This window comes from Lepidochelys kempii, chromosome 10, assembly GCF_965140265.1.
Source record: "Lepidochelys kempii isolate rLepKem1 chromosome 10, rLepKem1.hap2, whole genome shotgun sequence".
Taxonomy (NCBI): Eukaryota; Metazoa; Chordata; order Testudines; family Cheloniidae; genus Lepidochelys; species Lepidochelys kempii.
Window position 1 is genome coordinate 13,481,335 of NC_133265.1, and position 27,577 is coordinate 13,508,911.

The 27,577-nt window shown below is 43.4% G+C and overlaps 2 protein-coding genes across 2 annotated transcripts; one reads left to right on the forward strand and one right to left on the reverse strand.

The window, feature by feature from the left end:
* Positions 1–1,558: 1,558 nt before the first annotated feature.
* On the reverse strand, positions 1,559–11,425 carry LOC140918201 (cytochrome P450 2K4-like). Its single transcript, XM_073362044.1, has 10 exons — positions 11,225–11,425; positions 7,710–7,872; positions 7,373–7,522; positions 6,445–6,599; positions 5,070–5,083; positions 4,589–4,754; positions 3,776–3,917; positions 2,963–3,150; positions 2,198–2,339; positions 1,559–1,746 (listed from the first exon to the last, which is right to left on the reverse strand). The coding sequence occupies exons 1-10, from the start codon at positions 11,423–11,425 to the stop codon at positions 1,559–1,561; spliced, it is 1,509 nt and encodes a 502-aa protein (XP_073218145.1).
* A 12,228-nt stretch (positions 11,426–23,653) lies between these two features.
* On the forward strand, positions 23,654–27,199 carry COX19 (cytochrome c oxidase assembly factor COX19). Its single transcript, XM_073362061.1, has 3 exons — positions 23,654–23,854; positions 25,430–25,541; positions 26,581–27,199. The coding sequence occupies exons 1-3, from the start codon at positions 23,773–23,775 to the stop codon at positions 26,666–26,668; spliced, it is 282 nt and encodes a 93-aa protein (XP_073218162.1). The 5' UTR covers positions 23,654–23,772; the 3' UTR covers positions 26,669–27,199.
* Positions 27,200–27,577: the final 378 nt, after the last annotated feature.

Here is a 27,577-nt window from a genome sequence, read left to right on the forward strand (position 1 = left end):
TTCTGACGAGACCATCAATCCACACTGGCTTCCTCTGCAGAGAACGCTTACAACAGTTTCTTTCCTTAGATTAAAAACGCCATTGATTACTGCCAGTTTATAGGCACCATTCTGGCAATGGATCCCTTTGTTCCAAGTCATACCCAGTTTTGATACCCAGTTTTGCTTTGCTGACGTCAGCAGAGTTCTTGAAAAGAATGATATGAAGGAGAGGGAAACATCTGACCTTAGTGGGAGTAACAGATAGCATGAAAGGAATGGAATGAGGCCACTGATGACAGGTACACTTGAGATGTATGGAATCTTTGTGTGCTTTGGTTGAATGCAGTGTTGCCAGCTGTATGCATTCAAAAAAACATGAATCAGGCCCCCCAAAATCATTAGATTGGCTTGAAAATCACGAGATTAAAAAGAAAAACAATAAATCTTTGCTTTGTTTTATTTGCCTTCTGGTTTCCATGCCTTTAGGGTGTACTAGGTCTGCATTTTCAGGCTTGTCTCTACAATCCTGGGGTATAAAAACTTACGTTTTTTTTTTTAATGGAAGCTAAGATTCTCAGGTAATCACAGGAATCCAGAAACTGAAATTTTAAAAAAATAACCAAATATGGAGTGAGTTGGGAGCGCCATTTACAATTGGATGTAAAGTGCTTTAAAACAAAAAAGAGAGATCTTGGCCCAACCATGGCTGATGGTTTCAATGCTTGTGGGTAATCGGCACATCATTCTATTTTAGGACATAAAATATCTTCCCAGCCTGCAGCAGGTTCTATCTACAGAAAGGTGCTTTCAGTTATTTCAGTTAATCCATAGAATTCTCCATTCTTTCAGATGGGGTGCTGGGAAATTATAGGCATTTGATGGAGCAACTGGCTTTCATTTAGCAGAGACTGGAAGTGCTGCTTTGTCTGCGTTGTGTATTTGTTTGTCTCTTATGGGCTCCCTGTGTTTCCTACAGACCCTCCTGCCTTCACGTCTCTTTTCACACTGCCGACTCTGTGCTGGGCACAGCTTTCCAATCAGCATTTACTCATGTTCTCCTTCTCCTAAAGGCCGCAGGGCCAGATCCTCAGCCCCATCCTCCTTGAGCTACCAAGTGAGCAGGGGAAGCATGCAGGCTGCACCTGTTATTAGAATGGTGTAGCTTGCTCCCAGCCAACTTGTGGGCTAGCCAAAAGCTGTGGGGGGATGGGAAGGTTGGGCCATGGCCCCAGTGGCACATAGAAGTACAGGCACCATGAGTGACCTTGGCCTTGCACCAGGTTGACAAGAGGGAAAGACTGATTGAACCCAACCACCACACCTGCATTCCGCGACGCAGGAACAATCTGGCCCTAAGTCTTTTCCATCTCTACTATGATTCTGAGTCAACCGTTGCAAGGTAGCGCCACCTGTTAGAGTAACACAGCAGTTCTAGCACTTAGAGAATGAACCGTCATACCACAGGTCACCCCTTTCTCTCCATTAATTATCTTTTGTTTTTTGCATCGTTGCAATCAAAGATCCAAATTCAGATATCAGCCACAGACAATATTTCATGCATTCAGTTACATTTCAGTTATTCACGGGGCACAGCACAAATCAGATGGGGCATTGGGTTTAAGGTAAAGCCAACATCAGCAGTGAGATCTAGATCAGCCTTCGCCACCCCTGGATGCGGCTGGAAAATAAATTTCCGGAGCAAACCCGCAAAGAAGAGAAAAAGTTCCATTTTGGCAAGTCCTTCTCCAACGCAAACCCTTCGCCCTGTAAAGTTAACCACATGGAGGTCAATGGAACGAAAGTCAGCAAGGCATGGCTTGGTCAGTGCTTTTGTCTGAGATCTTTTAAAATGTATATACAGTCTGTAACAGCAACCAGAGGAGCCAGCTGACAACCCCCGACCACCCCACCCCCAATCTATATATCAGAAGGGCTATTTAAAAGGAAATAGTTTCTGCCCATTCAGGAAGTTGTGAGAATCTGTGACCATTCCAGACTGTCTGGAGGTTAGCAGACAAAGGAATGCCAGTGTCTACTTATGTGCTTTGGATGACTCACACCTAAATTGCCCAAAGTACCATTTAATCTGGAGATCCTCAATTTGAGGTGCCCCATTTCAGACATGTTTGGCCTGGTTTTCAGACGTGCCAAGCATCCGCTGCTCCCGCTGTACAATCAGTGTAACTACAGACTGAGCACAGGAAGTTGTTGTTACCTATGGAGAATGGTATAAATGCCTCCTTCCTAGTAAAGCTCCCATCAGCATCAAGGAAGTGGGAAGGGTTGAACTGATCTGGTGTCTCCCAGTGCAATTTGTCCTTCAAAACTGAGGTCAGCAGAGGAATCACTTCTATTCCCTGGAAGGAATAAGGGAAACTGGCAGGTGCAGCAGCCAATGGTCTGTGGTGGTCACTCTCACAAATTCAACTCATTCTTCCATGCAAGAAAGCAAAGAGTAGATGGATTTCTGAGCAGGATTAACTAGCTCTACAGGATATCTCCTTACTCTGTGGAATATTTAATCTGGTAGATTCACATGCATAGAAATAAACATCAGAACAGGAAGCTATAAGCACTGTTTATGGATGTTTAGTACCCAGAATACATGTTTTTTGATACTGAGATTGGTTAATATTCCACTTTTCCCTCTTCACCTCATAACATAAAAATTGATTTATTTCCTAAGCGTTTTCATTCACCCTCCAAGCAAAGATCCAGCACAAGTTCTGTGCTTAGATAAGCAAATGTAAACCCAGAGTAACTTCACTGACAGCAGTCCAATTGCTCTGCATTTATGTGGCTCTAACTTAGTGTAGAATCTGGCCCATAGTTGCACTATCCGTTCTGGATGTAGCACAGATGGTACAGGGAGGGATTAAATACCGAAAGACCAAACACCAGAACTTCTTAAATTTATTTTCTTATGAGTGTTTCACAAAACTGAATATTTGCAGTTCCTGTTGTCAACTTCAAAACTTACCTTTGGTATCATATAACCCCTGAAACTAACATTGGTGGAAGTTGAACATGATACACTCATTGGGACAATATTGGAAAACCTTTGTATTTCATGTATCACTGCATCAGTGTAAGGCAGTTTTTTCCTGTCCTCCAGCATGGGCATTTGTCCTGGCTCAATGACCTGATCTATTTCTTCCTGAATCCTTCCTTGAAAAGGAAAAAGGAGAGGGATTGCAGTTTTCCAGGAATGCTGAGGATACTTTACCACAGGCTGTGAGCTCACTTTGTCTTGAAATCTCAACAGGATTAAGTTTAGCCAGGATTTGGGTGGCACTCCTCAGTAGAAAAATCTGCATGCTGCAGAAATTAGCGCGGGTTGGTCTGTAGGTCCCTGAGAGCTATTATTCGGCCAATGCAGAGTTAGGGGGTATTGTGGTAAATTCCATGCCTGATTCTATTCTCATACCAGTGTCACTCCATAGTCTTCAGTGGAAGTGAGAGCAGAATCCAGCCCACCTTCTCTCAGATAAGATGGGAAACCTATGAGTTTGTTATGCTGGTGTAACCTAATAGCTTGTAAGAGAGTTTTGATGGGTGGAGGCTTATAGAGGCTTATGAACAGAACTGGAATTCAGCTTTTCTTATTTGCTTATGTATTTCAGTTAAGATTAGCTGAATGAAACCTCTTTGTAAAGCCAGATGTTTTCCAATTTAGCACTTAATGTTATTTACTCAAGTCTCAACTGTGGGAACCCTGCTGTCTCCCTTCTGTAACTGGAGACTTGATTAGGTATTTAACAGAATTTTATAAGAGATTAGTTCTTAGTCTTACTCTGAATCTCTGGGTATTTCATCATCATCAGAAGACCCCAACGGACAGTGGTAGATATAGTCTCAGTGCAGGCCGCAAAGAGGTCCAGCGTTGAGAACAGAAGATTCTCATTGTGAAAGTGTGTGTGAGAATTTCTTGACTCCTTTGAGACATGCAAAAAATGAACATTCGTTCTACAGCAAATGATACAGATGACTTTAGCTTTTGTCTTTTTTTCATCTTTGTTCCAGCTGTGTATGGGTATAGACATTAGGGTTAGTTTACTGCTTTAGTTTATTTTCGTTATAGGGAATAAAAGGGATATCTTGTAGACCAAACACCATAGAATATATAAGAATTGGTCACGCTGCAAGTATGCAAGGAGTGCTGGTATCATCATATTAAACAATTAGTGGACCCTCAGTTATCTCAATAAAGGGTATCATAGAAACATCAAACTGTTAGCTATGATGATTAGGACTTTGGCAACCCTTACATTCAGTAATAATTTACTCCCCCACTAGTCCCATTAATTTCAGTGGGACTACTCTGCTAATTAGTGATTAGTGATCACTTCATTAGTGATTTCACTTTAGTGATCACTTCATTAGTGATCACTTCATTAGTGATTTCAATAAGCCTACTCGTGGTGTAAGGTACTATTCAATGTGAGTATGGCTAGCAGGATCTAGCCCTGGTCTAGAGTATTCTGATCATAACAAATCTGTGTCTTCACACCTCCAGTTCCCTGCCAGATGCTCAGCATTAATAAATGAAGTGAAAGCTAACAGAACGGAAAGATGCAAGTTAAGCTGAGAATTAGCTTTAAAGTACCTGCTGTTGCTTCATCAGAAACGCATCAACAAAACCTGTTAAATTGTTTTTATTAAACTCCTGCCTGTGTTCCTTAAAGAACTTCTCCAGAAAAGCATTCAGCTCATCTACATTTCGTAACACGGTCTTTGGGGCTCCAAACAGAAATCCAAGAGAAATTATATAACTGGGAAAAACAAAAGGATTACTGTTCACCGGCATTGTGGTGAACCTGTGTAACATCTTTACATAAAATGGGTGGAGTCGGCATTCCACATCACACCAGCTTTTTCCTTAGTGTAGTGGGGTCTGGCAGTGACAGAGTTTGAGAGCATGGAGAAGCATGAAGAAGCATGGAGGGAGAATCCCCAGGGTGTACTTAGCTAATTCATGTAATGTTTCTGATGCGTCACAAGTAATTCCTTCCTGACCCCCCCCCACATGTGAACTATGGATGCCCTGAAGCATCAAGATGGGAAGGTCACTGCATCCATGGTTTAGCTTGTACAGCCCAAACTGCTATGAGTGGTTATAAAGCTATTATGCCCTTGCTATTCCAGCCCTCCATGTTTGCTTCAATCCCTCTCTGACAACAGATTCCTCAGTTAGTTTATATGCCACATAGAGAAGCTTTTCCTTTTATTTGACTGCTTTTCAGTTTCATTGAGTGTGCTGAGTTAGGTGAAATTCACCCATGGTGCAAAGGTCAGTGGTGAGGATGGGTCTTCACATTGGTCTGAAATAGGGCAGGATTCATGGCACTGTTGCTGGGGTTATGATGGGGAGAGGCATGGGACCCATCCAGATAAGGGGGAAATGGCTCTGATTTCCTACCAAGTAGCACAAAGAGGATAGTGACCCCCCCCCCCATCGGCTGGGGGTAGCAGCCACAAGGGCAGACCACAGATTGTGGGGGTCAATTTTCTCTTCCCCCCAAAAAACCTTCAATTGCTGGGTCTTTATGTGGGTAGAGTGAAAGTCACTTCTTGTGCGTGAGTTGGGGAAAGGCCCCTGGGGTCAGTTTTCACTTGGCCCTTCACGGGTTGGTCCATTTCAGTCAAGTTCCACATTAATCTGCTGTTTCCTTTTCAGGGCACATCCCCATGCCACAGCAGAAAGGAATTAAACCTTAAACACAGTCACTCTGCTGCTACCTGCCTTGTCTGCCGTGGACACTGAGAGCCACAGACCTGGAGGGTGGGGATCTGAGCACGGAACCAGACCAAAGAGCACCCGCCCTGTTGCACTCGGAGACCACCAGCACCCTGCAAACCAGCTAACTGCCCAACCTACAGCCTAGCCCCATCCCACCCCAGGAGGCAGGGAGAACAAACAGCAGCAACTGAATGTCTCAACCAAAGCTGCTGGTGCAGCAGGACGGTTTGAGATGAGACAATCTAGTATGTGGTGATTCTGCATTGGATTTGAAGTACCAAATTCTGTCTGGGCTGGTCTGGGGGAGGGCTCAGGGAAGAGGCAGCCAGAATGCACAGTCCTGCAGGAGGCAGCCAGAGTACTTCTGCTGGCACTGCCTTCGTACCAGAGGTGGAAGCCCAAAGGGCCGCAGGTAGATGTGCATGCATGGTAGCATCAGGTAGCTGGGATGAGGAGTTAGGAATATGCTGTTTCTCCTTAAAGGACAACCAAGGGCTGCAGCTTGTGGCTCATCATGACTTGGGAGGCATTCTGTCTGCAACTGCTGTGTTCTAAAGATTTCCTCTGGTCATCACTGCGTCGTTATGATGGTTGCTCCCCGTCCATACAACCGACCCTGTCCCCTCTTCATTTTTAGCTATTAAACCCAGCAGTTAGCCCTCAGTCTGTTCAGAGTGGGAATGTGTTAATAAACCCCCCAAATTAAAAATAATTACCTGCACCATAGGAGAGCCCAGCAATTTGGAATTTTCATTTAACAACTTCAGCAAAGTTAGAAATATAGGATCTTCATATTGAAACCTCTCACCAAACAATATAGAGCATATGACATTGGATACAGCACTGTTCAGTATCATCTTCGCATCAAAGGGCTTCCCTATGTTTAAAACGATTAAAACAACTTGGCTTTGGAACTGCACTTGTGCTGAAAACATCAATTTCAGTCTACCATACAGAAGCGCTCACTCTCAGCTAGAAATGGCTAGATTTTGTTTTCTCTAGAGCGGTTGACTAAGTTCTGGTACACGCTGGGGTAATGGTGTGTAAAACTGCACATTCAAATGAGTGTGAACACAAAATCAGATCCTTGGTTATGGTTTCCTTTGAAAATGTTGTCCTTAACTCTTAGAGCTAAACAAGTTCACCATCCAGGATATGCACCAGGGCTACCTTTTTTGGATGCTTAAAACATCAATTAAGCAAAGTACTTAAGCATGTGCCTCACTTTAAGCACATGAGAAATCCCATTGACTTCACATGCTTAAAATTAGGCGATGTCTACACTACGCAGCTTTTAGCAACATGGGTGTGCCCCTACAGCCGTGCTGCTAAAAGCTGCACCGTGTAGCTGTTGTTTATTGGCAGGAGAGGGCTGTCCTGCCGACAAAAAAATACTACCCGCGACAAGCAGGAGCAGCTTTGTCGGCAGGAAACTGCTCCTGCCAACAAACCACTGTTCACACTGGCACTTTTCATTGGTAAAACTTTTGTCGTTTGGGGGTGTGTGTGTTTGTTTTTTTTTAACACCACTGAACAACAAAAGTTTTGCCGACCAAGTTCCAGTGTAGACAAAGCCTTAGGCTCATGCTAAAGTACCTTTCTGAACTGGGGCCTAACTGTCCGTTTCAGGATGAAATTCTTAACACTCACCCTGGTGAGATTCAAAATAGTTAATGATGAAATTTAGCTCTTCAAGAATTCGCACTTCAATGGTTTTCTTTCCAACTCCAAAATCCCATAGGGTAGATAAGGTGAATCTTCGCATTGTTTTCCATAACTCTCCGTGACTGAAGGCTATGCCTAAAATACAGGTGAACACACTGGTACCGAGTTTGATTAATGAGTGCTTGTAAAGTACCTCGTATGAAAGCTGCTATGTACTTTCAAAGTATTCTATGTATGAAAATGTGTAGTAACAGGATTTTTCCTTTTCATAAGAATACACTAAATATGATCAAATTCAAAAACAAAACAAAAGCTTGTTTACCATTTCTGTGTTTTGTCTTCCTAAATATTGGTATTTCTGCCCTCTCTCCAAATTCTTCAGCATGATTTAAAAGGGCATCCTTAATGTTCTCATAACCAGCCAGCACCACTGCCTTTCTGGATCCAAAATGCACAGTGAATATGTTGCCATACTTCTCAGAGAGCTTCAACATGTAAGTAAATACGTTAATTCAGAAACAGTTCTGGATCCCAGATGTAGCTAACAGTGTACCATCATCTGTGTACACATTGTCTGAGTAGTAACCCCACAATCTTCTAAGCCTGATATGCCTCTCAGACCCGGTGCGACAAGTTCTGTCTTCAGAATACACTCATGGAATGAGAACAGCTTTATATAGAACTGAGGTCAAAATCTAGCCCAGTAAGAGTCCAAAGGGCCCAATTCTATGCAGAACTGAGCACTCTTAACTCCCGTTGACTTCACTAGGACTTTGCAATGACTTCAGTAGGAATGGGAGGCATTCAGGGACAGATTTTTAAATGTATTTAGGCGCCTACTAGGATTTTCAAAAGCACCCAGCTGTCTGACTCCCATTGAATTAACCGGAAGATTAACCATCATACACAGTAGCATACACAGCATATGCTTGGCTACAGGCATAATCTGGCACTATATTGGTTGCAAGAAAATCTTTGCACTGTATGTAAAGAATTCTCCCATTCTACAAAATGAACATGTTTTTCCTTCTAGCTTTTAAATAGTTGCTGTAGTGGAGGCCACAAAGCCCGAGGCGTTTCTTGTGCTCATTCTAAATGCCTCTAAGAATGTTTAGCTAATTGGATCAGTTAATGGGTAAAAATTCCAGTGCCTCTTCTCTACAAAAGAGATGTTGTCAGACTGTTACAGGGGACTGTGCCTTTGTGATAGCTGATCAGAGGTGAGTCAGATGCTGTCCCCTGTTCTGACTGGTTTGTGTCTTGGATGGCAGAGCCACCAGAGCAACTGCTGTGTCATTGCCCTGCTGGCCCCTGCTTTGAGGGGCGTGGCTGGAATAGCTTTAGTATTATCTTGTGCTCCCCACATCTGTCTGTAGCATACACTCTCTTGTCTCATAATGAGGCTGTAAGGCTCAGACTCTCAACGTTTTTTTGGTGCCTAACTCCCATTGATTTCAATGTTGCCAAGACATCCCATGACCTGGCAACATCCAGCTGATAAAACAGCCCCTGGGCCTGTTTGCAACTAGGCATAACTTAGAGCAAACCCAAGTTTGCTCTAACTTATGGCAGGTGCTGGTCCTACCCCAGGGCCTGGTGGCATAAAGGTGGTCTGAAGCCACCTTTGCAACCCTTTTTTTGAGCTGCATTGAGCACAGCTCAGTTATAGGCTGGGATTTGGGCCAAGTTTTTAATTGACAAATAGATATTTATTAATATATTAGCAGCCAGCGCTAGTGTCTCTGCTTGCGTTGGAGGACATGTCATGTTTGTCTCAACTGACAAAGCCCACGGTCTTCACTAGGCCGCTCATGTCAGGCAAGAAGGACTTGGTGAGAGATGCCATTGTAGGACTACAGTGTTCTACAGTAACAATCCGAAATATTGCTGCGCTCACACAGTGACCAGTATAAAATGCTATAGCAGAGATGTGCTGCATGGGGTCCTGTTGACTTATAATAACTTACCTGTTATCAATGGACTTGTGCATAAAGCATTAAAATACAATCTACAACATTTGCAAGAAACAATTCCAAAAATAATTCTATCTTTGGCACTTGTCTCCCCAGTAGTTGCAAGGAGGATACTGTTTCAGTCGTATCAAGGATTATTTGTTGTCCGTCAGACACTGGAATCCAGCCTTGAGGCATATACTCCTGGATAATGTCACAGGAGCTCTAGGCTTTAATAGCAAGGTAAGAATGAATCATCTGTTACACTCCACAGCAGCTTTGACAATCTAATTGTTCACTCAGAATTTTATATCTAGTTTAAACATATTCTGAGTCATCTGTGCCAACATATTTCATCTTGTTTCATATGTGCCTAGGTGATGATTTGCAATGCATTATGTACATATTGTAAACTACATTTCAGATTACAAGAGGCTCCTGCTATTATGCAAGACAAATTGAATTTTGTTTTCATCACATGATGGTTTGACAGCTTGGGAGATTCTTTGCTGTCAACTGTACAGCACAGCTAGGGTGACCAGATGTCCTGATTTTATAGGGACAGTCCCGATCATAGAATCATAGAATACCAGGGTTGGAAGGGACCTCAAGAGGTCATCTAGTCCAACCCCCTGCTCAGAGCAGGACCAACCCCCAATTTTTGCCCCAGATCCCAAATGGCCCCCTCAAGGATTGAACTCACAACCCTGGGTTTAGCAGGCCAATGCTCAAACCACTGAGCTATCCCTCCCCCGTTATTTGGGGCTTTGTCTTATATAGGCACCTATTACCCCCCATCCCCTGTCCAGATTTTTCACACTTGCTGTCTGGTCACCCCTAAACACAGCACCACACCAGAAGTGGGTAATCATAGTAATTTCCCTGCTTTCCTTCAGTTAATTCTTTGCATGAGTATTTCTTGGCATCACATCTGACTTGCTGCTGCTGACTTCTGTCTGCAACATGAATATTTGATCTGGCAGCCTTGAAAATAGGAGGAAAACTGCTTGGCAAAATGAGTCAGCATGCCATGGGATTCAAAACAGCTTTGAAAGGGATTTGAATGGTTCACACCTCTTCCCATGAACACCACTGTTGTTTTATGAAATGAGGGATAGATCAAATTAAAATATATTTAAGCTGTTTTTTTCCTGTAGGAAAAAGGTGTCCATGGAACTGCCCAAACGGGGTGAAATTAAAATCATGCACAAGAATCTTAAATATAGGCCTGGTTGGGAATTAGTCAATGAGAAGGAGAGGAAGACACTCTCCCCCCATCCCTGGATACCTAATACAATAGGGTACTTACCTAGAATATGGAAGACTCTGGTTCAAGTCCCTGTTCTACCTAATTCAGAGCACTGGATGACTGGCTATTCCAGGGTGGTGTGTGTGTCTCTCTCTCAATTTTTTGCAAACAGAATTCTTTGTTTTCCTGCCAACCCTACTAAAATAACACTGGCTCGGGGGAAGGGATGAATTTGCACTTGCCTTAGCAAAAAACATCAAACACTGGAAATAATGTACAAATGAGCAAGTCTGTCTATGTTTGGGATGATATCTTTTTTAAAAAGGAGGTACAGCTCTGTCCATTTAATATATGATCCTTATCCTGCAATCAGATCTACACAGATGTGCCTTACACCCACACAGTGTCTCATTGGATTAAATGGGTATTGTCACATGCTCCAGGGTCCACTCACATGGCTCTGACTGAAGCATATTTGTGTGTGTATGTAACTATAGATAAAAATTTTAAATGTGTTCATTTTTGTTTCCACACAATGAAGATACAACGACATCCTTATTCACTAGATTTCCTTTCACTTCCCAATCATCAAATATTGCAAAGCTCCTCATATCTATTCAGTCATTTCTATCCTACCTCCATCAGCGACTGGAACGGCTTTTTCAGATCCACCACATTCAAGTTCCCGATGAGAGGAAGGGGAGGTGGCCCTGGAGACAAACTGCAAATTGACTTTTTGGAGCTGGTCAAAAAATAAATGAAAGCCACCAGTCCTCCTGCCAAACAGAGCAGCGAGCTAGTGCTCAGGTACTGTAGCAAAACTTTCACCATGGTCATACTTAGATCAAGGTACAGCACAGGGCGAGGTGAACAAATACATGAGCATCTCATCTTGGTGCTGCCTTTTATAGAGATGCCTGGACACACCCTCTGGGGATGCAGCTCTTTCATAGTGAGAGGGGTTCAGACCTCTGTTTACTTACAGTGAGATCAGATTTTGTTGGGAAACTGTCAGCAAAAGCCCTGTTTCAAACATGGATTATCCTGGCTATTATTGAGCCAGAGCTCCTATTTCATCCTCAGCACTTGAGCAGGGGTTATTTTCAGGTGAATATCCTCAGTAATGTGTTTGAGCACTCAGGAGAGTAAGGGCCGGATTCTGCTCCCATTGAAATATTGGGCCCATAATGGGAAAGGGAAGTCCCTTGTGCTGAATTTGCCCTTGGGTTACTCTGGCCCCTGGCTACCAGCCCTGAGCAGCATAAAATAAAGTGGAAGAGCATAAGAACAGCCATATTGGGTCAGACCAATGGTTCATTTAGCCCAGTATCCTGTCTTCTGACAGTGGCCAATGCCAGGAGGAAATGGACAGAACAGGACAATTATCGAGTGATCTATCTCCTGTCATCCACTCCCAGCTTCTGACAGTTACAGGTTTAGGACTCCCAGGGCATGGGGAGCATCTCTAACCATCCTGGCTAATAACCTATCCTCCATGAGCTTATCTAATTCTTTTCTGAACGCAGTATAATTTTGGCCTACACAACATCCCCTGGCAACGACTTCCACAGGTTGACTGTGTGCTGTGTGAATTTTTCTTTGGTTTCTTTGAAACCTGCTGCCTGTTTTTTGTTTGTTTGTTTCTTTTAAACCTGCTGCCTACTAATTTCATTGGGTGACCCCTGGTTCTGGTGCTATGGGAAGAGGTAAATAACATTTCCTTACTCACTTTCTCCACACCATTCATGATTTTATAGACCTCAATAATATCCCCTCTTAGTGGTCTCTTTTCCAAATGCAGGGCCGGCTCTACCTTTTTTGCCACCCCAAGCAGGACGTCTGAAGACAGAAGCTGCCGTCGATTTGCCGCCGCGGCACAGCGGGCAGAGTGGGGCTGCCGCCGAATTGCCGCTGCTGCGGAAAGACGAGTGCTGCCCTGACGGCACACGGACTGCGGCCCCTTTCACAGGGCTGCCCCAAGCACCTGCTTGGAACGCTGGTGCCTGGAGCCGGCCCTGTCCAAATGGAACAGTCCCAATCCTTTTAATCTCTCCACGTATGGGAGCTGTACCATCCCCCTAATCATTTTTGTTGTTTTTCTCTGTACCTCTTCCAATTTTAATATATCTTTTTTGAGATAGTATGATCTGCACACAGTATTCATGGACGTACCACAGATTTATACAGAGGCATTATGATATTTTCTGTCTTATTATCTATCCCTTTCCTAATGGTTCCTAAAATTCTGTTCATTTTTTTGACTGCCGCTGCACATTATGTGGATGTGTTCAGAGATCTCTTTCTTGAGTGGTAATAGCTAATTTAGACCCCATCATTTTGTGTGTATCGTTGGGATTATGTTTTCCAATGTGCATTACTTTGCATTTATCAACCTTGAATTTCATCTGCCATTTTGTTGCTCTGTCAGCTGGTTTTGTGAGCTCCCTTTGTACTTAAGTCGCGGGTTGCAGCGGTAAAAGCTGCCTGCAACACTTGCTGTGGTGTGAGGCCTATGGCTGGCTGATGCAGTCCCAAGACAGGGCGGACCCAGCCAGGAAGGAGGCAAATCCAAGCTGAGTGGATGATGAGCTGACTCAGTGCATCTCACAGGCAGCCTCAGCCTGTGGAGTTGCTACTGACAATTGCAGCAGCAATCCCCAGATATATTCCCAGAGGATAGTTCAGGGAGTGATGCGCCCCTCTGGTGCAGCACCGTGCATGGGCTCACAAAGGAGCAATTTCCATTCCTTTGTGTCCACCGGAGTGAATCCAGCTCTCAAATTCATTGGAGACATAATGTATTCTGCAAAACAAATTGTTATAAAATAGCCCAGAGTGCCATGAATTTTAACTATTGCCAGGGGCCAAGACAGGAGCCAATTTGGGTCTATACTCCAAATCAGGGTATTTTTCACATCATCTGTAGACTCTGCTTGATTATTAGGCCGTGCTGTAGTAGAGCCCAATAGAAATCTTTAATTTTAATAATACTTTTGCTAGGGCGCTCAGAAGCCTCTGGGTGTGAGCTGCTTGGATGGGAAAATGCTGATTATTCATTAATAATAAAATTACATCAGCCAAAGGCACCTTGAATCAATAAACTCTAACTAAATTAACAAAGGCGACTGTACATCCCTGTCCGCTCTTAGATGCTTATATCAAAGGGGTTTTATGGCAAAAGGGAATAACCCTAGGAAGCGTAGACTCTGGTCAAGATGTGCGGAAAGGAAGAGGGAAGATATGGATGGGCAAATTACTCAGATTTGTCAAGCAGTTATGCAAGCCATCCTGAGTTTATTTCCTTTAATGGACCTTCCCATAAGCACCCTTTTCTGACACATGGAGCTCTCATAGACATGAAGATATGTGCTGATGGATCCTACTAACTGTTGTCTCTGATCTCGCCACAATATTAAGAATATGAGGAAACCCCATGGACACAGCTATAACCATGTTTACTAATGATACACAAACATACAAGGTCTAGCTATTGCCCTGTTAGGGTTCTGGGTGGCTTCTGCAATAGAAGATAGGGAGACCCATTAAAGGGGTCCCAAACTATTTTAAAGGATAGTACCTGATTCCTAACCACTACAGTTACATTCTCTAATGACACAGGGCCAAAACCTTTCTCAGGCAAAACGCCCACTGACTTAAGAACCTGCACTGTGATCCCTGGATAAGTGCAGGGAATGATTATGTGAGAACTTTAGCTTTGAGAAAATTTTTTTTTAAACCTTGCTAATGCCGTTCCCCCACCTCCATTTCCTCCCTATACTTCTTTGCTTCTGATCTGCTTCTGCTCCCTCTGAACCCAGGCTCTGCCGATTCTGGGGGTGGGGGTGTGTGACCACATAGGATTGGGGAGAGAGCATTGTGGAGGGATAACTTAGCTGACATGAGCAAGCCCAAATTAAGACAAGCCTGAACAAGTAGCTGCTGAGCAAGCCCAAACAAAAGATTGCTGAAAAACTAACATTTGGGAATATGTTCATGGTAAATAAGGGAGGCAGAAGCTTAATAAACTAAATATTGTGGATATGTTTATAGTAAACAAAGTAGACTGTCACACCCTGAACTGATCAACTTGCCTTACACAATCTGCAAAGTAATTGGTCCTTAAATGCAAGAAGTATAGATGTTAGTAGTAGAAAAGATGAATATAAACTGTGTAGCATGTGACATGAATTGGAATTGTGGTATCACCCCGTACCTAAACCCCCTGTGTCTGGGCCTGGCCAGCATGGGCGGAGAGCTGCCTAATAGAGTAACCTGAGTGAGGAGTTGGAGTCGAACTGAGTTTTTTGGACCCCTGGGGAGCTGGATGAAGTGTTCTTCCAGAACTGGATAAGGTGTTCTGGATAAGCTGAGTGGAAAGGTCTCAGAGGGAATCCGAACACATTGCTCCTCACTCTGCTAAGCTTCTTTTCCCCTCCACCATCACAAGCTGAAGGGAGCGTCAACCCACAGGGACCAAATTTTACTGTGTGGACACATGCCATTTTATCTGCAGCTCAGGGAAATAATTCATGCATTTGTTGTAGAAATTGGGCCAATAGATTAAACATCCACACTTACCTAATTTCTGTGTGCTTGCCCTGAGAAGGACATATAATCCTCTAGTCGGAGATAGGGTAATAACAACTACAATAATAGTAGGATAATGCAGAGGGAGAGAGCTATTATAAGGCTGTAATTCAATCTCTGAGTCCTGATAATGTAATAAACCAGGAGAGTGAACCTCAAGGAGCTCATATGTATCACAAGACTTTTCAGCTGAATTACAACCTGTAGTGATGCCTACCAGCCCATGCATTGTTATCTAAATATATATAAAGCGTGGGAACAGCCTATTAAATGTTAACATTTTAAAAAGACTTTGGTGTGATAAAAAGCACAATGTTCTTTGCTGTTATGGATTCCTTTCACCTTGACAAATGCTGATTCGGGAGAGGGGGAAGGAGCTCTCAAACTTTGGCCTCTTTCCATTTCCTGTAATGGTATATTGGCAGAGTATATGAGATCCCACCTGTGTCTCCCTCAGCTTCTGTGCCCCTGTGTTTATTTCTTAAAAGCATAAGGGACTAATATCCTACGTATCTGACACATACTTTGTGGCACAAGTAAGTCATGTCATTTCACTGTCAAATCAGTCTGCTTAGAAAAGAAAGTCTTCAAAGTATGTTTGAAAATAATTACCTTAATGTGAATTTTCAAAGAACACTAGCTGCATTTCCATGTTCTGTGCATCTGACATTGGGAGTCATGATATATTGTGTGTGATGGCTCTGATAACTGGAAAAGCAAATGGGATTGGTAAGTTGTCTCCTGCACTAGGCTCCATCTGGAAACAAAGCTGGATGCATACAGATCCTGGGTTTGTAACAATCATGTGCTTGCTAGCACCCCCTTCACAACAAATCTCCCACAGGAGCTCTGCTGCTTTCAGAACCATCAGTCTTGCTCTTCATTCAGTCTCTCATAACCACAAAACAAACAGGAGATTCTGTGATTTCAGAACTGATGGGGATGCCCATTATAGTTTCTGTTTGTAGTATAAACCATTGTTACTGATGACAGAGGTGCAACTTGTGAGACCTTAATTTTTGCCAAGGAGATAAGACATTTTTCTTTTGATTGTTCAGAGTTGGGAACCGATTTTTGAGGAGGTCGAATTATGAAGAGTTTTTCTTCACATTTTTGTAGACTCTGGGGTGACTGGAGAGTTCAAAGATCATGGGATATGGGATCTTTCATCTGCAGGTTGCCTATTTAAATGGTAGCAGCTCAGAATTGTACCAGGATGGTAGTAACCCAAAATAACAGTCATCCGAGATTCATTTACAATCTATGTGAAATGAGCTGGTGGTCTCAGGCCACATTCTAACAGACAAAGATCCATGTAGTCAGATATTTCTTTACAGAGTTGGGTTACTTGCATTTGGATTCAGCAGTTTCTTCCTGGTCACCCCCAGTTGATAATGGAGGCAGAGACAGGGATATAACTTGTATCTTAAATGCAGCTAAGACTTTGGTTCAGCTGACTCCAAAAAATGTCCCTATGTATGAGTCCATGCAGGGAAGGAGGGGGCATTCTTTAGTGGTTAGAGCTGGGGGCTCAGGGCCAAAACCTCTCTTCCTGGCTCTGCAAATTAACTCACTGTGTGTGACTTTGGGCAACTTTCCGCACATTCTTTCTTTTCTTTCTTTCTTTCTTTCTCTTTCAATCCCTGGTGCTGCTTTGGCTGAATCTTGAGAGAGAATGATCAAGCATTCTCGCAAAGTTTGTACAGTGCCTATCATGATAGGGCCCTGACCTGGTTGGCTTGTAGGCTCTAACACAAGACAAATGTTAAATAAGATAATAATACATATCAGAAAGCCCCACTGAGAACCCTGGACTAGCTGCAAGGCCTAGGATTGAATGGCCATGGATTGCTCTTTCTCTTAGGGGTGTTCTCCAGATCAGCATTAGGGAACGCTGACAATCTGGAACCGCTTGCCATGGCTTTTGTTCTTAGCTTCTTCTTTCCATAAAGAATGAACATTAGTATCAAATTCATGTCTGATATGTTTGTTCTTGTTCATTTGATTGCAAGCACACATTTCCTGCAACTATTCCAGGATAAAGCCCTAAGGTCTTTAGGAGTTTTGCCCAAGCAAGGACTTCTTGATCAGACCTACAAAATATTATCAGATTAAGTACCTGGTATTTTGAATCTCCATGTTCTAAGGCTATGTCCCTGCAATGGGATGTGCTAGTTACAGTCCTGGGATCAGTGCAAGATCTCACTGGCATCCAAGCTAATGGATTTCAGTTCAGGATTTGGGTTCTATATTGTACATGTGCTTGGTAGCTATAAAAGGGTACCATAGCTAACTCTAACTGGCTGAAACATGTATACTTTCTGTGACACAGCGGCCCATTGGCCGTTCACTACTCTATGTCAGCAACTCTTGTCAGGCCTCATATACTGTACTTCACACACTCTTGTCATCATAATCTGTATCTAAAAGGTATCATATAAGATATCATTGGAAAACTAATAACTCACTGATCTTGAATATTCTTGTGTGATGTATGTATGGGCTGTGTACAACGAGTTATGAATATGTGCTAGAATTATGTTCCTAAAATTTGTTTGGCAAGCAATGCATAAGCACAGCCTGCCTTAGATAAAGGAAAGTGTATTTGATTGTCCGACCAGCCTGGTCGTCAGGCAGACACAATGAAGGCACATTTACATAAAAGGTAAACAAATCCATCAACCCTAGTGAGTAGGGGAGATAGCCTCTTGCGGGGGTCTGAACCTCAGATGATAAGCAATTGAATCTACTAATTGTAAGAAATATTACTGTGTTATCAAGTAAGGTCCTTTATGAAAACTACTTACACACTGGTGATGAAGATAATTGTGAAATGTATGTTTTAATGCTATATGAGGAATTATGGATACTTAATGATATTATACTTTAAAGTCTGTGACAAAACACAGGGAGAAATGGGTTTTCTCCCAGACAAAAAGGAAGGTAACCCATAAATTTAAACAAGATGTGACCAAAAAACAATTGAAGCCCCATTTACATATAAATCAGCAGGGGGATGGGAAGTCCACAGGAAGCAAAGAACAGCTTTGGTCACAGTGAGTTTTGGAAGATATAATGAGAAAGAAGCAGCCATCAGAGGAATGAAGTTCTGGAATAGCCTTCCAAGGGGAGCAGTGGAGGCAAAAGACACATCTGGCTTCAAGACTAAGCTTGTTAAGTTTATGGAGGGGATGGTATGATGGGATAGCCTAATTTTGGCAATTAATTGATCTTTGACTATTAGAGGTAAATATGCCCAATGGCCTGTGATGGGACACTAGATAGGGTGGAATCTGAGTTACTTCAGAGAATTCTTTCCTGGGTGTCTGGCTGGTGAGTCTTGCCCACATGCTCAGGGTTTAGCTGATTGCCATATTTGGGGTCAGGAAGGAATTTTCCTCCAGGGCAGATTGACAGAGGCCCTGGGAGCATGGGTCACTTGCTGGAGGATTCTCTGCACCTTGAAATCTTTAAACCACGATTTGAGGACTTCAGTATCTCAGACATAGGTCAGGGGTTTGTTACAGAAGTTGAGTGAGTGAGATTCTGTGGCCTGCGTTGTGCAGGAGGTCAGACTAGACGATCATAATGGTCCCTTCTGACCTTAAAGTCTATGATTCTATTATTCTATCTTGGTCTCCATCACTGGACAGACACAAGGGGCCAGAGTTCTTGCAAGCTGAGAAAGATGGGTCCTTCAACCAAGAGGTTGAAGTCTAGGGAACTGAATATAGATGAGAAACCTGCTTAGGCAAAGATCATTCACCTAGGAAGACAAGGGAAACCAGCACCTTGTACTTCTGTGGAAGGTCTTGACTGAGAGAAAGTCAGCCATGGCTTGGAAGAAAAAGATCGGTAAGAAATCTACCTTGAACCAAGGCTGAAGATTGTAAAGTTTTAGCCACTGGAAAGTATATTTTACTTTTATTTGCTTGTAACCTACTTGTATTTCTCCCTTGTACTTGAACTCACTTAAAACCTCTCTCTTTTTGTTAATAAACTTGGTTGGTTTAGATTAAAAATAAAACAAGTGCTTTGTTTGAATTGAAGGAATTGTTAACTCCAGCTAAAGTAATAAACTGTATATTGGTCTCTTCAAAGGAGCAACAAACCTTATTACTTCTCTGAGTGTTCCAGGAGAGGGCTGAACACTTGAGGGCAGATGGGATGCGTCCTTCCCCCCAAAATACTTCCCAAAACCTTGCACCCCACTTCCTGGACAAGGTTTGGTAAAAAGCCTCACCAATTTGCCTAGGTGACTACAGACCCAGACCCTTGGATCTTAAGAACAATGAACAATCCTCCCAACACTTGCACCCCCCCTTTCCTGGGAAATGTTGGATAAAAAGCCTCACCAATTTGCATAGGTGACCACAGACCCAAACCCTTGGATCTGAGAACAATGAAAAAGCATTCAGTTTTCTTACAAGAAGACTTTTAATAAAAATAGAAGTAAATAGAAATAAAGAAATCCCCCCTGTAAAATCAGGATGGTAGATATCTTACAGGGTAATTAGATTCAAAAACATAGAGAACCCCTCTAGGCAAAACCTTAAGTTACAAAAAAGATACACAGACAGAAATAGTTATTCTATTCAGCACAATTCTTTTCTCAGCCATTTAAAGAAATCATAATCTAACACATACCTAGCTAGATTACTTACTAAAAGTTCTAAGACTCCATTCCTGGTCTATCCCCGACAAAGACAGACTATAGACAGACACACAGACCCTTTGTTTCTCTCCCTCCTCCCAGCTTTTGAAAGTATCTTGTCTCCTCATTGGTCATTTTGGTCAGGTGCCAGCGAGGTTACCTTTAGCTTCTTAACCCTTTACAGGTGAGAGGAGCTTTCCCCTGGCCAGGAGGGATTTCAAAGGGGTTTACCCTTCCCTTTATATTTATGACAGGTCTCTTCAAAGGAGCAACAAACCTTATTACTTCTCTGAGTGTTCCAGAAGAGGGCTGAACACTTGAGGGCAGATGGTTTGGGGAAAATTTGGGGCTGGGGGTGCGTTGGGGTCACCTTACAAATAGCAACCAAAGCTGGTGGAGAGCAGGGTGGGGCTGTTGTGTTGTAGGCAGACTGCTTGGGTCAGAGAGAGCTGAACCTGGGCAGCGCGTGCACACATATTCAGGGAACTGCATGCTTGTCTGCTGGCTATTGGTGTCCTGGTTGTGAGCCACAATAGCAGAGCGTTTAAGACACCCAAGGCAACAGGGCAGGTGGTGACAACCTCTCATGGGTCTGGGCTGAACCCCAAAATGTGACAATCTCCTAAATCGATGTCTGTACAACCATCAAATAAACACAAATTACCAGCAAAAAGTTTACTGAGCACTCTTTTTGTCAAAAAAAATCAACAATTTTTCAGTATTATTGCGGATTGTATAATCTAAAGAACAACACTAATTCAAGCAATGGGAGATCTTTTACATCTTCAAAGTAATGTAAATTGAAAGGTGAAGGTCCAGATTTTCTAAAGTAACTAGTGTTTGGAGACCCTCAGTTTTGGAGTGGCCAACTTGAGGCATCAGAAAGGGGCCCGCTTTTCAGAAAATGTTGAGTACCTCTCCACATAAGGTGCTTTGAACTGAGAACCCCAAACTGGAGACACCCAAAACACTAGTTGCTTTCAAAAATCTTGACCCTAATGTTCAATTGGCATCTTCTTATAGCACAGCTATTTTAGATCTTCTTAGCTCAGGGAATCTCACGTATCGTATTTCTTGAAAGAGATAATGTGTGAAAAGCATTTAATTCAATATTGTCTTGTTACTTTGCATCATTATTTTTACTGAGAAGAAAGTATTGAAGGAACTAGTTATCTTGATCTGCTCTTGGGTTGGCACTCCCTTTTTTCACACTGATTATCTAATTTTGGCTTCATTTTATACCCTTGGGAAAAATGAACCACTAAACTGCTTATATGCATGTATTAAATTCTAACACAATTGGTACCTTTACTGGAAACTCTAGAAGATCAAGTTAATACCTGCAATAAATAAATTAAACAAACATAAACCAACAACCTCCTCTAGAACCAAGTTCAAGTTTGGGTCATTAAAAAGACTAACTGCCCCAAGTTAGATGGTGAATTATGTAGCAGGGAAACAAAACTTTTCAGATGCAACCAAAAGACAGAGACAGATTGTCCCCTATATGGGGACAACCCTGTTGATCAGGAAATAATTTCACAATGGGATCCCCACTGAGATTTTTCCCTTTGATTTTTTTTCTCCACTTTCACTATGAGGACTGCAGGGAGGCACTAGCCCAGCCCATTAAGCCTGGAGCTATGGAACATAATTCAGGCAGTTTGGTAAAATCAGATACTTTGATACGTCAATTAAAATTGTTAAAAAAAAGCAAAGCTTTTTGTCGTGTGTTTATTCCTCTGAGGCCCAGGAGGCATCATGGTGCATATATTTATGAGTGAGAAACATCTCCCTTTTATTGCTAAGTGTTATAATGAAGTCAAGTGGAAAAGCGCTATTTACTTTATATTGAAAACATCTATTGTTCATAGGCCTGGAAACATAATAATAAATAAAATCTCATATTTCAAGCTGTGTAAAACAGTTGCTTATGTAATACAACTTTGTGTAATTTTCCATTTACAGTTTCAAAAAAGGTAATAGGAAAGCAATCAAAGCATAAAGAAAAAGCACTTTAAATGGTGCTGCAGGTAATATTTCTGTAATAGTTTCTCTTAACAATTGCAACTGTTTTTCTTCACCCTGATGCTTTCTATTTATCTCACTCATTTAATTAAAAGAAAGTCAACAGATGAAAAACCTGCTTTAACCAAATCTGAGTTAAATCAACACCATTTCTCAGTCTTGTTTTAGAATAAGAGCTGAGTATGTTCATACAATACGCAGCATGGCTGCCATTCCCAGTAGTTGCTGCTGGTGAATTTATTTGACTTTATTCATGTTCTGCAGATATGGGCTCAATTCAAAACTTAAGATCCAAGCAGTCCTGAACTTTGAAAAAAGGCTGTCCAGTTATGAACTACATAATTTTGCCCCATCTCTAATCACCTGTGCTGTTATCACCTAATCAGGCTACACAGCATAGTTTACAGCTTGTCCATCCTTCGCTACATCATTTCATTTCTGAAGTTGAATTTTGTGCTGGGAAGTCCCTGTGTAACACTTACAGACCCTGGTCGTCGGCAGGCGGGATCGAATCTGGCACCTCTGGAGCTTAGTGCATGAGCTAAAAGCCATATGGCCCTTAGGTAAGGCTTTAGAGTAGACCCATTAATCTCTCTCTCAGTGGTCTCGGGGCCACTAGTTGGGACAGAACACCACTGTGACAGTGCTCCTCTTAAGGCTTTATGGAGATATGTTTATGAATGTATATGTGACATATGCCATGTAACATATCTCTGTAAAGGTTATGACCAACTGAATCTATTAATCCTATTTGTATGCATGTATCATTTTTCTATTCGAAGTTATGAATATTGGCTGTGTACTGGCTTGATTTCTAAGTAGCCTTAGTAGAGCATTTGGTCAGCTTCTTGAGAAACGAATGTGCAAATTAGGTGCCCAAACAAGAAACACTTAAAGGACAATAAGAAAAGGAGTACTTGTGGCACCTTAGAGACTAACCAATTTATTTGAGCATAAGCTTTCATGAGCTACAGCTCACTTCATCAGATGCATACTGTGGAAACTGCAGAAGACATTATATACACAGGGCCCATGAAACAATACCTCCTCCCACCCCACTCTCCTGCTGGTAATCGCTTATCTAAAGTGATCACTCTCCTTACAATGTGTATGATAATCAAGTTGGGCCATTTCCAGCACAAATCCAGGTTTTCTCACCCTCCGCCCCCCCCCCCAAACTCACTCTCCTGCTGGTAATAGCCCATCCAAAGTGACCACTCTCTTTACAATGTGTATGATAACCAAGGTGGGCCATTTCCAGCACAAATCCAGGTTTTCTCACCCCCCCCCTTTCCAAAAACCACACACACAAACTCACTCTCCTGCTGGTAATAGGGGAGGCCCTGGCTGTGCCCGGTGGGCGGTGAGCGCTCATGGGGAAGTGCCGAAAGGGACCAGGCGTGTGCGTTTGCATTCACACCGGTCCCAGGGGCGTCGTGCCCACGGTCCCAGGAGGCGGCTCCACTCAGCCAACAAACTTCAGTGACCATCCATGACATGAAGGTGGAAGGATGGTGTTTCCATGGTGACACAAGACACGGCGGTGCCATGGCAACGCAGGGGCTGGCACTGCAGTGATGTCAATCTTGGTGCAGCCAGTGCTGAAGTCACTGTCAGATGACGTCATTGCACAGTGGTGTTTCCATGGCAAGGCCATTGCCTTGGCGACAATGTAAGCTAGCAATGATGGGATGGGTTGATGTTGTTGCCATAGCGATGCAACCCGGCTCACTTGGCTGGGGGTAGGAGCGGGGCCCTGCGGGGGCGGGGCCAGGAGCCTGGGAGAACGGATGGCCAGGCGGGCTCCCGCTCGATTTGTTCGGTACTCGCTGGCTCCGGCCTGATTCGGCGCTCGGCTAGTAGGGCTGCTCCTCCTCCTGGGCCCGCGGCCGATCCCGGTAGAGACCCCAGCGCCATGTCCACGGCCATGAACTTCGGGAGCAAGAGCTTCACGCCGCGGCCGCCGGACAAGGGCGCCTTCCCCCTGGATCACTTCGGTGCGCAGCGGGATCGGGCCCTTCCCGCCCCCTGGGGACGGAGCGAGCCGCCGCCGGTGCTCCGGCCTGGTGCTATTCTGAGCCCCACCCACCGCCAGGCAACCCCCCCCTCGAGTGCCCCCTCCCCACACAGCCTCCCCCCCCCTCCGCCGGCTGACCCTCCCCCCTTCCCGCGCAGCCCGCCCCGCCCCCTCCGCCGGCTGACCCTCCCCCCTTCCCGCGCAGCCCGCCCCGCCCCCTCCGCCGGACGACTCCCCCAGAGCAACCTACCTCAACGTGACCCCCGAGTGCCCCCCCCATCGCAGCCCTTTGGGGTCCGCCCTCCTAGTGCTCCCCCAGCTCAGCCTGCCCGCCCCGCCCCGTCCAGCGCAGCCCCCTCAGGCCCTGGTCCCCTCCCCGGGTGACCCGCCCTCGTAGCCCCCGCCCTATGCGTCGGGCCCTACCAAATTCGCTGTCCCGAAAAACGCGCCCAAGACCATCAAATCTGGTCTCTTCCCATGAAATCTGATCGTTTGTGGGCTTTTACCCTGTACTGTACAGATTTCACAGGGGAGACCAGCGTTTCTCAAATTGGGGGTCCTGACCCAAAAGGGAGTTGCGGCGGGGGGGGGGTTCACAAGGTTTGTTTTAGGGGGGTCTTCGTATTGCCACCAGTACTTCTGCGCTGACTTCAGAGCTCAGTGGCCGGAGAGTGGTGGATGTTGGCCGGGCACCCGGCTCTGAAGGCAGCGCCCCGCCAGCAGCAGCGCAGGAGTGAGGGTGGCAACGCCGCGCCTGCCATCCTTACTTCTGCATGCTCCTGGTGCCAGCCCTGCCTTCAGTGCAGAAGTAAGGGTAGCAGTACCGCAATCCACCCCCCCACACACACCCACCTACGATAGCCTTGTGACCCCCTCCCTCCCACATCTCCTTTTTGGGTCAGGACCCCTACAATTACAACACTGTGACATTTCGGATTTAAATAGCTGAAATCAAGAAACTTGTGATTTTTAAAATCCTGTGACCGTGAAATTGACCAAAATGGGCCATGAATTCAGTAGGGCCCTACCTATGTGGGACAAACTCACCATCCATGGGCCTGTACTGCTGATCCCCTCTGACCGCGAGCGCAGTACTCCTGACATTGCACATCTTGTGATACTGGCCATTCATCTTACAGCCCCAGCCCCTGGAGTTAGGGTTTCACATGAGAATCTCAGCTTTCACTGAAAAACCTTCCTGGTTGCAGAGTAAAGCTTGAAAACGGGACCCCCGAAACACTCAAACACCCAAAGGCAAATAAGACCCCAAATTTGTTTTCCTTAAAAATCACAAGTTTGTTATAAATCGTGTTTTGGGTGCTGATTCATGGTTCTTGACTGCATAGAGTTAATAACTGCTCACTCGTAATACTTTGCAGGATCAGGTTCAGACTTTCATATAGGTTGGTCTGTGAACTCACAAACATCTTGAGGGGGGGAGGGTCCAACCATACACAGAACTGCCCCTGTCTCCCTTACAGTTTGTATCAGTGCTAGAACATCACTCCAGCTTCTTTTTATTTATTATTGTTTTTAAATTTATTTTCTGTCCTAGGTGAATGTAAAGGATTTAAAGAGAAATTCATGAAGTGTCTGAGAGAGAATAGCTTTGAGAATGCTTTGTGCAGACAGGAATCAAAGGAATATTTAGAATGCAGAATGGAGAGGCAAGTAAATCTCTTACAAGCACATAAGCAGATGAGTTTTCACTTCAGGCTCACTGGTGTGAGGTTGGCACATGTGTGCATCATTGCCAGAGTGTCATTCTTTGAGTGCGTGACTGTATTTGCCTGCGATATTGCAGATGACTGATTTTCTTTTTTTTCTTGTTGCTAGTTCCACTTGAAACAAAGGTGACCTTTTAAAGCTAGCTTCAGTGACCACACCCACTTGGGCTATCAGTAAGCATCAGACGCGAATTCATGTAGGCATTCACGTAGTGCCTTTCTTGAGTTATGGAAGTATGAAGAGAGCACGTATCCTCTTTAAAAACAGACACCCTTTTCCAACTGGAGAACTCTAACAGCATTCGCTCAAATTTTAGTCGTCATGGACTCAGACCTTTCCGGGGGCCGGTGTCACTGCAGTATATAGCCAGTTCAGATGCACACAGCTCTTTCTTCTTGTGAACCAATTTCCTCTGACATCTCAGTGGCATTTGTCCTCAGTGTGGACCACATCCGTAGCATGCTTAAAGTTAAGAAGTTAACCTGTTCCTGAGTTATTCAACTGGGGAGGGGAAGTATAGAAATTTTTTTTGAAGGGACATACGGTGGTTTTCACACTTCCATTATAGTAAAATGGCACTACTTTTCACAGACATGCAGCATTTCACACTTAGCAGTTTCTACAGCTATCTTGGAAAATCAGCTCTTACTTTTATTGTGCATATCCAAGACAGCTCAATTCCCAAATAGCCTATTGTCTTGCAGTGTGGGATATTTAATACATTTAACTAGAAAAGCTCTGGCCAAACACCAGAGCATTTACTGGACATTGCTTTTCCTGAATTGATATTGTGTGAGGTTTTGGGAGTTTGAGGGAGATGAATAGGGGTATGTGGTTAACGCGCTCTCAGCAGCACTGTTGGACCCTTTAAAAGTAAATATTGTTTTAAGTGACATTATTGCTACTGAATTAGATATTCATATTGCTGAGTTGGGAATGAAGCTCATTTTGTACCTTATGCTTTTTTTTTTTATTTAGGCAACTTATGGCTAAGGAACCATTGGAAAAATTGGGATTCAAAGACCTAATAGATGAGAAATCAGAAGCAAAGCATAAAAAAGTATAATGAAGAAAAGACAACTCTACCCATGTATGGAAATCATAACGCTATCGTAGTACATATTGTACGTTCTTTTTATATCTTAATGTATTCTCTAAAGGGTTGGGGGAAACCAAAGCTCTTTATACTAAAGTAAGAGCTCTGAAAGAATAAAAGTGCTTTCCTTAGAAAATACCATTATGTTAACTATTTCACAAGAAAAACAATATTTCGTTAATTTCTTAGCATAGGCATGCAGAGCAATAAGAAAAATTTGCATCAGAGAAAACAAATGCCATTGATCAAAGTGTTTTTATTCTGTTAGATAAGTAAGTCTTTGAAATAACAAAGATCCTCCAGTAGAAATGGGTCTAAAAGGTAAAATCTCTTGTATAGGCAAATTGTATTATAAGTTGAAAAAGCTGGTTTTACTAGTAGGAGGCTCAGGCCTGCTTTCTCTTCTCTGTTAATTACAAATGTAAGACCATTGTTATTCTTTTCCGTATCTGTGTAACTGGACATCAAAACATAATAATAAACTTAATTTTATTGTTGGAATCTCAAAATGTAGACTTGTTTTTAACTATGAAGATGGAGCAGGTTTTAATAACTTGCTTACAGTACTGGTGCACAAATCAGCTGAAAATAGAATGCTTATATAGCACGTGATGTGCATGTGATTTTTTTTTTTTAACACGTATTTGTATTAAATTCCTTTGGGATTTCTCCTCTCCACTTGGGTCCTGGTTGTGCAGCTTTTCTCTTTCACCACCATGAGAATGTTGCAGGTTGTTATTAATTTCTTACTCTAGTTATATCGTAGACACTAACTCCCTCTTTAACCAGTGTACAAACATTCAACTGATTCTACTTTATAACCATGTATAGCTCCTTAATGGTGGAGTGTCTTTGCTTCTAGTACTATGGGTGTATCAT

Excerpts from the sequence above, each read along its gene's own strand:
- LOC140918201 (XM_073362044.1), bottom strand. The coding sequence starts at position 11,425 with ATGACCATGGTGAAAGTTTTGCTACAGTACCTGAGCACTAGCTCGCTG. Across the intron at positions 7,523-7,709 it reads GAAGACAAAACACAGAAATG|GCATAGCCTTCAGTCACGGA; the intron begins GTAAACAAGCTT and ends CCTGTATTTTAG. Across the intron at positions 1,747-2,197 it reads ATTTATACCATTCTCCATAG|GGCGAAGGGTTTGCGTTGGA; the intron begins GTAACAACAACT and ends TTAACTTTACAG.
- COX19 (XM_073362061.1), top strand. The coding sequence starts at position 23,773 with ATGTCCACGGCCATGAACTTCGGGAGCAAGAGCTTCACGCCGCGGCCG. Across the intron at positions 23,855-25,429 it reads CTTCCCCCTGGATCACTTCG|GTGAATGTAAAGGATTTAAA; the intron begins GTGCGCAGCGGG and ends TTTCTGTCCTAG. Across the intron at positions 25,542-26,580 it reads TTAGAATGCAGAATGGAGAG|GCAACTTATGGCTAAGGAAC; the intron begins GCAAGTAAATCT and ends TTTTTTATTTAG.